The 12,690-nt window shown below is 42.8% G+C and overlaps 1 protein-coding gene across 5 annotated transcripts in view; it reads left to right on the top strand.

The window, feature by feature from the left end:
* mgll (monoglyceride lipase) overlaps window positions 1-11,387 on the top strand; it is a 33,511-nt gene extending 22,124 nt beyond the window's left edge. For all 5 annotated transcript variants that reach the window (XM_056385627.1, XM_056385628.1, XM_056385625.1 and 2 more), the window contains 4 exons: window positions 5,419-5,529; window positions 5,667-5,756; window positions 7,239-7,454; window positions 8,819-11,387. In XM_056385627.1, coding sequence (XP_056241602.1) covers window positions 5,419-5,529; window positions 5,667-5,756; window positions 7,239-7,454; window positions 8,819-8,950 — 549 coding nt within the window. In that variant the 3' untranslated portion in view covers window positions 8,951-11,387. The remainder of the gene's footprint in view (window positions 1-5,418; window positions 5,530-5,666; window positions 5,757-7,238; window positions 7,455-8,818) is intronic.
* The last annotated feature ends 1,303 nt before the right edge of the window (window positions 11,388-12,690 follow it).

The following is a 12,690-nucleotide window of genomic DNA, read 5'->3' as shown; positions in this document are numbered from 1 at the left end:
CATTCATTTATTTTTATGGATCTTAAATTTTTATTTTGTTCAGATCCCTGATGATGACCTCATGCTGTCAGGTTTAATCAGGTGTTTTCAGCCTCTTGTTATTATGACTTTGCAGATATTAAAGGTGTTCAGAGGAGGAAGCTCGCTCACTGTGGTGATCAGCTGACATTTGAAGCAGCAGGTCAAAGGTCGCTCCTTCAGTGAAATATCTGAACATCTGTCAGATGGATGGAGATGGACATTCATTGGTATTAGACTCTGTATCCTGAATCTTCCATCAGCATCAGGTTAAAATGTTGATGTGTCCAATACTTTGGTTTAAAACCTGAAAATTACCGACGCTGTCGTCAGTGTCAGAAACGCGTCGTGTTACCGCCGGTTAGAAAACGGAAGCAACACGTTAGAATAAGATGGTAAATATTACGACTCCCTTCTTCCTTCATTCACTAGGAAACACAGTCAGTAGTTTGTTCTATAGTGAACAGTTATTGATTATTCATGATCATTGAGACTCATCGCTGCAGCTGCAGCTGCTCCACACACACACACTCTATTCACTCTATTTATACAACTTACAGTTACACAGTGGATCAATGGAGACCTGCTGACCTCAGCTCTCAGCACTGTCAGGGTGAGCGTGTGATGATGGACGGATGGATGATGATGGATGGATGAATTAATGGATGGATGATTGATGGATGGATGATTGATGGATGGATGATTGATGGATGGATGGATGGATGATTGATGGATGGATGGATGATTGATGGATGAATTGATGGATGAATTGATGGATGGATGGATGATTGATGGATGGATGTATGAATTGATGGATGGATGTATGAATTGATGGATGGATGGATGATTGATGGATGAATTGATGGATGATGATGGATGGATGAATTAATGGATGGATGATTGATGGATGGATGATTGATGGATGGATGGATGATTGATGGATGAATTGATGGATGATGATGGATGGATGAATTAATGGATGGATGATTGATGGATGGATGATTGATGGATGGATGAATTGATGGATGGATGAATTAATGGATGGATGATTGATGGATGGATGAATTGATGGATGGATGAATTGATGGATGGATGATTGATGGATGGATGATTGATGCATGATTGATGGATGAATGGATGGATGGATGATTGATGGATGGATGAATTGATGGATGGATGGATGGATGATTGATGATGATGGATGGATGAATTGATGGATGGATGGATGGATGGATGGATGGATGGATGGATGGATGATTGATGGATGAATTGATGGATGGATGGATGAATTGATGGATGGATGTATGAATTGATGGATGGATGGATGATTGATGGATGAATGGATGGATGGATGATTGATGATGGATGATTGATGGATGGATGAATTGATGGATGAATTGATGGATGGATGGATGAATTGATGGATGGATGTATGAATTGATGGATGGATGATTGATGGATGGATGGATGTATGAATTGATGGATGGATGGATGATTGATGGATGGATGGATGGATGAATTGATGGATGGATGGATGAATTGATGGATGGATGGATGAATTGATGGATGGATGATTGATGGATGGATGGATGGATGATTGATGGATGAATTGATGGATGGATGATTGATGGATGGATGATGATGGATGGATGAATTGATGGATGGATGGATGAATTGATGGATGGATGTATGAATTGATGGATGGATGGATGAATTGATGGATGGATGAATTAATGGATGGATGGATGATTGATGGATGGATGGATGGATGAATTGATGGATGGATGGATGAATTGATGGATGGATGAATTAATGGATGAATTGATGGATGGATGAATTAATGGATGAATTGATGGATGGATGATTGATGGATGGATGGATGGATGAATTGATGGATGTATGAATTGATGGATGATTGATGGATGGATGATTGATGGATGGATGATTGATGGATGGATGGATGGATGAATTGATGGATGGATGATTGATGGATGGATGGATGGATGAATTGATGGATGGATGGATGAATTGATGGATGGATGATTGATGGATGAATGATGGATGGATGATTGATGGATGGAGGCTGTAATTGTGAAAGTGCTGCAGGATGAAGTGAAGAATTATTTGATGATTTCCTAAAGAAGAATCAGCGTGTCTATATTTGGATGAGGGAGTGAAACTGTGAGCTAACATTGATGTGTCAGTTCAGTGTGAGTCACAGGTGAAGTGCAGCGGCCCGTCCAGCTCCGGCTCCTCCCCACTCTTCCTCATTTCTCTCGTCCTTCGTCATCGTCAGTGTTTCTGGCTCAGGTGGTTCGTCCTCCTTCCTCAGTGCCAGAGTTTTATGTAACGGTTCTTCACCTTTGTTTGTTCAGCTCTTTATCCCTCCATCTCTCCCTGCATCCATTCCTCTTCACTCTCATTCTGCTCTCAACCCCGTTTCATTTTGTATGTTCTGTTACATAGTTCTCATTTTTCCTTTTTGTCCTTTTATGAATCAGTGAAGTGAAGTTTTTATTGAACATAAATCTTACTCAGTAGGAGGACTGGAACAGAGAAGCTCTTTAACAATCTGACTTCACATCATCAGTGACACATTTCTAACTAAAACCAGCCCAGTCCTCTGATTCAGCCTTTTCTGGACATTGTACGACCTGAATGATGTACGACCTGACCTCGAACATATTTTCCTTTATTTTCAGTCCGTTTATCAGCTCTTTGGTCTCTATAATGTGTGTCCGTTATCCATTTAGTCTAAATAAGGTCCATTATACAGCGGCCTGGTTTGTATAATGATCATGTGTTTCATATATAGATGTTGCAGTGTCAGGATGACGGCTGTGTAGTTCATATAATGTGAGTATTTTAGCTCCTCGGGCAGTTTCTGACGGTTCAGTCCGGCCAGGAAACAGAAGCAGTATTCATCCTCCAAATGAGGAGGAATCAGCTTCTTAACGAGCTCCTGTCTCAGCCCTCCCTCTCTTCTGTTCACACTCATCTCTCTATCACTGGACTGAATGTGTGTGAGTCAGTCATGTAAGTGTGTTGATCAGCTGTTTGTGCAGAGGTTTTGTTTCGGTGTCGTGGTGTCGTGGTGTTTACTCTGATGTTTCAGTGGAAACTCGTCTTTGAGTGCGTGTTGGATTGGACTGTGTGTGTTTGCGTGGGCTGCAGTGTGTCAGTGTGTTCCTGTGTCTTTAGAAAATGTGAGATTTTCTGGTGGGAAATGTTTTGTCTTTCGCTGCTTCGAGCCTCTTTTCATGAAGCCGCTTCGTCATTGGCTGCAGCCTGATGAATATTCACACCAGGGACAAAGAACGCTCACATAAACAAAGTTGAAGCCAATTAGTCTCCAGAAAAGGAGAGAGAGGCACAGATTAACCCATGAAGAATCAGTGTGTGTGTGTGTGTGTGTGTGTGTGTGTGTGTGTGTGTGTGTGTGTGTGTGTGTGTGTGTGTGTGTGTGTGTGTGAACCTGCACTGGTTGTGTATGAGAAGAGGAACCACCCCAAAGTGAACCATGTCTAATGGATTTGAGTGTTGTCTGCCACAGAGCTGCTAACGATCGTGGCCTTACATCACAGGCTTTAAACCACAGTCCCAAATGTCGCCATGGGAGCAGAGGCGTGGCCTAGTGCGGCCGCCTGCTGCAGCCACACAGTGCGCATTGTGCCCAAAGAGCTGCGCGTTCACTTTCACATTTCTGTCCAGTCTGTGCAGAGCAGCAGCAACAAAAGAGCAGGGAGGAAACTCACGCCAGTCTAAACAAAAGACAGATTGTTTTATGTCGGTCTTGACCTCTGAGTAGTTTCCCACTGCTTCAAGCATCAGAACCTCTCACCTACTTTACTAAGACCTTCCCACTCTGTTACGTACCCCTCCATTTTAACTCCTCAAGCTGTTTTAATTTGTGTTGTTTAAACTTTAAATCCTTCTATTATTTATCGTCCTGGTGATTCTCCATCATCAGTCTGGGACAGTGGATCCTTCAGTCCTAACCTCTCGCTGCTTTCACCTTTTGAAGATGGAGAGAATCAAACACATTCTACCTGTGTCCTCCTTCAGTGTCGGCTCGACTCCTCGTGTTTAACGTGAGGCTGGAATCATGAAGCCTTGTTTTATCAACACAGAAAGTAGTGGAGCAGTCAGAGAGCACAGACCTCCACCAAGGCCGAGAACAAATCAGAGTATTGTCTGTATTTTTGGATGGATGTTACAGCATCATTAGATGATAAAAGTGTCAGTCTGAGGTTCTTCTTCTAAGCATTCAGTCAAATCTGATCTGAACTGGAGTGAAAACCTTACAAAGCAAAGATCGAAGCACATTACACCAATTATTATAAATTAACAGCTCAAGAGTTACTTTCACAAACTTCTCAAGTACAATGTGTTTCATTGAGATTTTTATTTTTGTGTATTAATGATGTGCCGTGTTCTGGAACCATGTCTTTTATCTGTTGGTGAAATAAACATCTCCAGCTCCTGCACTGAGCATCTAGCTGCTCAACAGTGACCTAAACATGACCTAAACATGACCTAAACATGACCTAAACATGACCTAAACATGACCTAAATATGACCTAAACATGACCTAAACATGACCTAAATATGACCTAAATATGACCTAAACATGACCTAAACATGACCTAAACATGACCTAAACATGACCTAAACATGACCTAAATATGACCTAAACATGACCTAAACATGACCTAAATATGACCTAAATATGACCTAAACATGACCTAAACATGACCTAAACATGACCTAAACATGACCTAAACATGACCTAAACATGACGTAATCATGACCTAATCATGACCTAAATATGACCTAAACATGACCTAAACATGACCTAAATATGACCTAAACATGACCTAAACATGACCTAATCATGACCTAATCATGACCTAAACATGACCTAAACATGACCTAAATATGACCTAAACATGACCTAAACATGACCTAAACATGACCTAAACATGACCTAATCATGACCTAATCATGACCTAAACATGACCTAAACATGACCTAAACATGACCTAAACATGACCTAAATATAACCTAAATATGACCTAAACATGATCTAAACATGACGTAATCATGACCTAATCATGACCTAATCATGACCTAAACATGACCTAAATATGACCTAAATATGACCTAAACATGACCTAAACATGACCTAAACATGACCTAAACATGACCTAAACATGACCTAAATATGACCTAATCGTGACCTAATCATGACCTAAACGTGACGTAATCAAGACCTTAACGTGACCTTAACGTGACCTTAATTTGACCTTTGATCATTTGATTGAAACACAAGTTTGAAAACTTTTAAATGTCAGATTCTCATTTGAGAAAATGAAATGTAATCTTCTTCTCTCCCCTCAGGGCGGAGCGATCTCCATCCTGACGGCGAGTGAGCGGCCCAGTGATTTTGCTGGAGTGGTTCTGATCGCACCGATGGTCCAGATGAACCCGGACTCCGCCACGCCATTCAAGGTATCACATGATCACTTCATCCGCTCGTTCTCTCTCTCCTCTTTCCCCTGTCCTTCCTCACGTCCAGGACTGAGTCATCTCACTCTGCACCTCACGACGGAAGGAAAACAGAAGGTTTTGTTTTTGGTTGTTTGCAGGTTTTCCTGGCGAAGGTCCTGAACCACATGTTACCCAGCCTCACTCTGGGCTCCATTGAGTCTAAGTGGGTCTCAAGGGACAAGACAAAGGTGAGGATGTGTGTGTGTGTGTGTGTGGTGTGTGTGTGTGTGTGTTGAGGTGTTGAGCTGTATTGTTATCTGTGATTGTGGCTGTAGCAGAAAATAGAATTTTCAAGGTCTCAGGGAGGAAATTTGCATGTGTGTTTTATGTATGTATGTGTGTGTGTGTGTGTGTGTGTGTGTGTGTGTGTGTGTGTGTGTGTGTGTGTGTGTGCGTGCGTGCGTGTGTGTGTGTGTGTGTGTGTGTATGTGTGCTAGCGTGCGTGTGTGTGTGTGTTTTGTTGGACAGTCCCATGATGAAAAACCCTCTATAGATACTTTGAACCTTTTCCAACCTCAAGGGTTTTGTTGTCTGGCCAAGTGTGTGTGTGTGTGTGTGTGTGTGTGTGTGTGTGAGAGACCCTGGGTGGGTTGCATTGTTATTTATAATTATACAAACAGGTGCATGTAGTGTGTGTTTATATTGGACTCATATTTCTTGTGTAACCTCGAGCTGAACCACAGGAGAGACAAACACACACCGTCGCTCTGAGCTCCATTGTGTTTGAACCTGTGAACGTGTTGTGTAGTTGTGTGGTTTGTGTAGTTGTGTGGTTTGTGTAGTTGTGTGGTTGTGTGGTTATAACATGCTGTAACAGTAGGATCCCACATCCTGCTTCATCTGCTTCCACATCACTTACAATAAACACACAATAGACTCAGTGAAGAAGAAAAAAGTCACAGTAGTTAACAGCAGAAGAAGAAGACGCTGACAGAGACAGAGACCAGCAAGTCCGATAAAAAGTCATTTACATCTGTGTCGCTGTTGTTTCACAACTTAAAGTTGTGACTGTTGTGATAAAGTTTTCCAATAGTTGTGAATTACTGAAAAAGGTTGAACAGTTAAACTCCTGAACACAAAAGTATAAATAAAGCTTTAATGTGATTTACTGATATAACCTGCAGTATCCTCTAACACATGTCTAATGACATAAATCAGATATGAATGACTAAATATGACCTGACACACAAACAATACATCTCTAATATTTTTACATGTCATTAACTGTCCACAGTGACGCACGATGTGGAACCATTAGTTCAACACACAATGAAAATGAGTGATTAAAGAGAAATAAATCATTAACAATAATAAACTGATTTTCAAGATAGAAAGTCAGAATTCAACTAAAATTTAAACAACAGCCGGTGACCACAACGACTCAAAGACAAGAACTGGCTCCAAAACATTCAAGGTCTTCACTGGAAAACTGTTTCAGTTCACAGGAAGACGATCAGGAGCAGACGAGCCCAGCAGACAGCAGAAGGCTTGTTAATATAACCACACAAAAATCCAGGCCGTACAATACCGCTGTCTACGTGTCACAAATACACAGTGGTTGCTATGGTTACATGAAAAAGCAATAGAAAAACATTGACTGTAGGAGGGAGAGTCGACCTCCTGAACAGCTGATGGTTTAATGTAAAACAAGTCCCTGTGTCTCCGCCCAGGTGGAGGCTTATGACGCTGATGAGCTGAACTTCCACGGCGGGGTGCGGGTGTCGTTCGGCATGCAGCTGATGGGGGCCGCGGCTCGCATCGAGCGGGAGATCCCGTCCATCAGCTGGCCCTTCCTGCTGCTGCACGGCGACGCTGACAAGCTCTGTGACATCAGAGGCTCCAAGATGATGTACGAGAAGGCCGCCAGCTCCGACAAGAAACTCAAGGTGGGGGCGGTTTGTTCACAGGGAATTTTGTCTGACTGACTTTTATGGGTTTTTTATCCTTATTGAAAAGTACGGTGGCCCTGAAGCTCAACACACTGCAGCTGAAGAGAACACAACACAAACACGTTCAGTGTTCACTCCCACATCTGGGCAGATTCCAGCTGTTATCCTCTGGTGTTCACTGATAGCTGGAAGATTTTCTGTGTTTGCGCCAGAATTGGTCCAAATGTGGAAGTAGCATTTGACCATTGCGCTGTATGTGGGCCAGACTTGGGCCAGACTTGGGCCAGACTCGGGCCAGACTCGGGCCGTGGAACTGGGACGTATCCTGGGCCAGAAGAAGCAGGAGCATGATGTAAGGTATCTGGGGAACACAGTGAAATGGCATCAAGCAGCTTCACTGTGTTCTCACTGTCTGTTACTCTCAGAATGAAAGTGTCACACTGAAGAAAACCTGAGCTCAATGTTGGGAAGTTGCTTCAGTTTGAGGTCGGAGACGTTGAATTCTCTGCTCAGCTCATTTCTCTGGAGACAGGAGTGACTGTGATTGCACAAACAGGCTGCGTTCACTGACAGACTGTTTAACTGCCATAGACTCTTCCTCTGCAGAAGGATGTGTCTGTAAAGAAGGAAGTGATGTCACATGGTTCTTCACAGAATCATGTTTCCTGTTCAGCTCAGTGTGAGTTTGTCTCCTGAACCCACTGAGTTCTGAGTTCAGATTTCTGTCTTTCCTTTGATGATTTTCTCTTTTGTCAGTGGTTAGTTTCTTTATCTTAGTTAATCTGGTTAACTAGTATTTTGTTTAACGCTCTGAGCTCATGAGGTTAGTTATGGAGGTGGACTGGTTTAGGACCAGCATGCACTTGGGTGGGCCGATGGTTTTTACCAGAACAGGAAACATGATCCTTTTGTTCCTTTGTTTGTTTGATAAATAAATCAAACCAAACTCCCATGATGCATCAGTGGCCTTTCTATGCCTCCACACCGGCGACAGTCAGAGCAGCAGCCATTTTGTTTTCAGGTTGTCTGATACGATGTCTCAGTAACACATTGACACAACGTCTTCAGATTTAGTAAAACGTTCACCGGGACTCAAGGATGATCTGACCTCTGACCTTTGACCACTTTGGGGGTCAGAGGTCAGCGGTCAAGGTCAGTGTGACCTAGCCATTACTCAAGACTTCACACACAGATTTCACACAGATGTTCATATTATCTGAGACTCTGGATGAACAGGATGTGACCTGGAACTAGTCTGAGTGGAGGAGGGATACGGAGGAGGTGGCTGTGGTTGGATGTTTGAAGACAGAGCCGGCTCCAGTCTGTCTGACTCTCTCTTGTTGTTCTGAATGTCTGTCCAGGTGTATGAGGGCGGTTACCACGCCCTCCACCACGACCTGCCGGAGGTGGCCGAGTCCGTGCTGAAGGAGGTGACCGGCTGGATCACAGAGCGCCTCCCCGCCACCACGCCGCCACAACAGCAAGTGTCGTAGAGCCAAGCGTCAGAGCTCAGTGTCCTGCAGACCCAGAGTCACACATCACAACACTTCTGTGTCTAGTCTGAGGAACACAGTGGCGCATTTAGACTGACATTACTGTTCACTAACAGTAACCCCCCCCCCCCCCTGTACCTGTCCATCAAACACCTCCTCTTATTGTAGACACTCACACTCTCAGCAGCTGTTTCCCTGCAACACTTCCACTCTTTCATTAAGGACATTACATCATCATCATCATCATCATCATCATCATCATCTCATTAGAGCTCAGTCAGAGCAGCTCCAGACCAGCAAGGGTTAAACTTCAGTGTGCTGGGAGTCAAAGTGCAATATGATGTCATCATATCACCCATGATGCTTTGCTCATCACATTCTGTTTAATTAGCAAAGTACCATGTTACTGATCTGCACAGCGACACAGGCAGGTCAAAGGTCAGGAGTGGCACCTGATGGACAGTCTGAGTGTAGCTGGGTTTCTCTGATAATATTATATTTCTCTTTCTCTCATAAAGTGATATTTAATTCATTTTCCTCCCAGCACCTCCGTTTACTGACGCAGCGACCAGTGACACAATAATCTTTTTTCTTTATTGACCAAATCAAAAATAACCAGGAGACAACCCAATAAACACAGGTCAAAGTTCACACATTGAGTCACAGTAAACAAACAACAACATATTAATCAGGCTTGACGACCTAAACAAGATATTAAAGGATAAAATAAATAAACAAAACAAAACCTTTATTTTTCAATCACACCTCGCCGTCTGCTTCAACAAGCCGTTCCACATTTCTAAATGTTTTCGACATCATCATTTATTTTTGTAATTTTTCCTCGTTAATGTTGTTGATAATATTCATAATGTCCCTGAACTGAACTAGAACCAATGTTTCTAAAGAGGAGGGAAACCAGGTGAAGCTGCTTCTCTCTCTCTGCAGGTGGCAATTAGAGCGAGAGCACAAAGGGTCAAGAGGCCAGAAAGTCTCTCCTCTGTGTGACCTCTGACCTTTAGGGTCACTGTTAACTTCACAGTTAAGACTCATTAAACTGAAGCTGCAGACTGGGGCCCAGCGGGGGGGGCACAACAACAGCAGATCACAGAACATCAGTCATTTTACCCAATCACACGTTTCTATTAATGATGTCACAGTGGATCCAACCTCAGAACCTCAGAACTCAAAAATTACATTTTTAATTCTCATAATTTTAGGACAGTTTTTCTTGAAATATTGGGAGTTTAAAGTGGAAATTTCAGATTTTTCCACCAGTGTGTGATCCTCCGTCATGTCGAGTCCCGGGACATGAAGCTGTTCAAGCTCAGTGTAGTGAAATATATAGAAAGCATCAGTCTGCAGCTCCTCTGTGTCTTCATCACTCTCAGTTCAAAGGGACTCGTGCAGAGCGAGCAGGGGAGGCACAGTGCCGTATCCACGGTGACCGTTACTCACGTGTAACCACAGCAGCAGGCCGGCAGCAAGGCAGGATTTTTTTATTCCATCTTTCATGTGTAGTAACCACGGAGACCACGACAAGACTGAGGGAATGAGACGAGTCTGTGGCTTCATGTGTGCTGCTCTGTCTCTGTCTCATACTGTCTCACCCCTTCACTCCCCTCTCTCTCCCTCTCTCCCCCCTCTCTCCCCATCTCACCCCCCCCCCCCCCCTCTGTGTGAGCAGGCTCTTTGTTCTGTCCATCACTGAGCCTCTTGTTTCTCTCAGGTCCAGACAGACTGTTGCTGCCTCTGGTGGTCAGTCGTCAGAACTGCACACATTCACTTAAATGTTATTTTTTCCGGGCCAGATTTAAATTTGGCTCAAACATTCACTGGGACTCAAGGATGAACTGATTAGAATTTGGTGGTCAAAGGTCAAAGGTCAACTGTGACCTCACAAAACAGGTTTCCAGCTGTAACTCATGAATTCATTCACTCTAACTCAATTTAACTCAAATGTTTATAAGGATCAAATGAAGTGAAGACATTTGACATCCAAAAGGTCAAAGGTCAACTTCACTGTGACATCATCATGTTCTGAGACTGTGACCATGTTTCCTGACACTTAGAGGAAACAAGAGGAGCTGATTCTGGTTTAAATCAGCTCCACTCATTGAACCTTCATGTCTCACACACACCTGAGCTCTGATGTGTTCCACTCTTTCTAGATAGATAGATACTTTATTTATCTCCCAGGGTTTCGTAATAATAATAATAGTTGACAATAAATAATAAACAATAGTAGTTACATTTTATTAATGATTAATAATAGTTGTATTCTTCTGGTCTGTGATATTGAGTGAAACCACTGAGTCCCAGTGGAAAATGAGAGGCTACAGAGATCAGCGGTTTCAATGTGTTGTACAGGACAGATGATGAAATGCATCATAATAAATAAATCACAAGATGTTAAAATAAATAAAAGTACAGAATCAAATTTCAAAAGAAAAGTCAGGTTTTATTCTCCAGTCCAGTTTAGTTTAATAATGAGTGACTGGTTAGTAGTGTTAGTTAGGTTGATAACCTTTAAAGAAACAAAAGAAAATCCCATTATTTTCAAAATAAAATGCATCCACTCTTTAAATTAGACATTTCCTCATTCAAATATTTTAACAGTAAATTCATTTAGTTATACTTCATTAAAATTACAAACACCATACTTTCACATTGCAGGATTGAATTTTAAAAAAACAAGTGAGTTCATCTTTTCTGTCAGTATCAGAGGACAAGTGTCAGGTGACACTGGCAGGCGTAGATGAAAGTGTAATGTAATCCTCACATCCTTCACCTCCACCAGAGCTACACCCGCACTTCAAACACAGGCTCCTCCTGATTGGCTGCAGCAGACGCAGCACACACACACACACACACACACACACACACTGTCCACCCCCCCACCCCCCAGGCTTACAGCTCCACCTGTCACTGTGCATATCACTGCTGTTAGCTACGGAGAGAGCGAGCGAGGGAGATTGAGTGAGAGGAGAAGAAAGAGAGAGAGAAGCTGTTAGTAACCATGGTAACAGTAAAACCAACCTGTGAAAACTGGATGTTGGTTAGTGGTGTAGGATGAACAGCTTCCTCTCAGAGCTGCTACAGTGAGGAATCAGCTGATCTCAGATCAGCCTGAAAACACACACACATTAGACCAGAGGTTCCAGCTCAGGATCCACCAGAATCTCTCAAATGTCCGACCTGGTCCTGACACAGAAGACGAATAATGTCCTCAGAGCTCACTGTGTCTCCAGTTTGACTCGGACTGAGACAGAAGTGTGTGATGAGGTCCAGCAGCCACAACATGAAGGTTCCTGCCGCCGTCTCATCACAGTGACGGACCGAAGGAACACTTTGAATATCGTTTAAAGATCCTTTTGTTTAAAACATTTAAAAACATTAATTATGTTTTTTTTATTTACATCTTTTCATCAAATTGTTCTGTTTTGAAAATGATTAGTCGGCCCACTTGCAATACCACCGTGGCCCACCAGGCGTGTCTGTCTTAAAGGTGTGTCTGTCTTAAAGGTGTGTCTGTCACATGTTGTAAAGCTGATGTCCTTTTCTACTAACGAGCGTACTGAGAGCCATGTGAATATGTATTAATAATGTTATAATCCCCTCGACTGTTCGAAGTTTTTTATTTAGGACGGAGCTTCTATATTTAGTGAAGAGAGACGATAACGAGGGCGGGAAACTCTGGATCTAATCAGGCTTTTCTAATGAAGTCACTGAGTCGTCCTGTC

The sequence above is a fragment of the Seriola aureovittata genome, chromosome 9 (genome assembly GCF_021018895.1).
Source record: "Seriola aureovittata isolate HTS-2021-v1 ecotype China chromosome 9, ASM2101889v1, whole genome shotgun sequence".
NCBI lineage: Eukaryota > Metazoa > Chordata > Actinopteri > Carangiformes > Carangidae > Seriola > Seriola aureovittata.
Note: the sequence above shows the minus strand (reverse complement) of the source record. Positions and strands in the feature narration are given on the sequence as shown.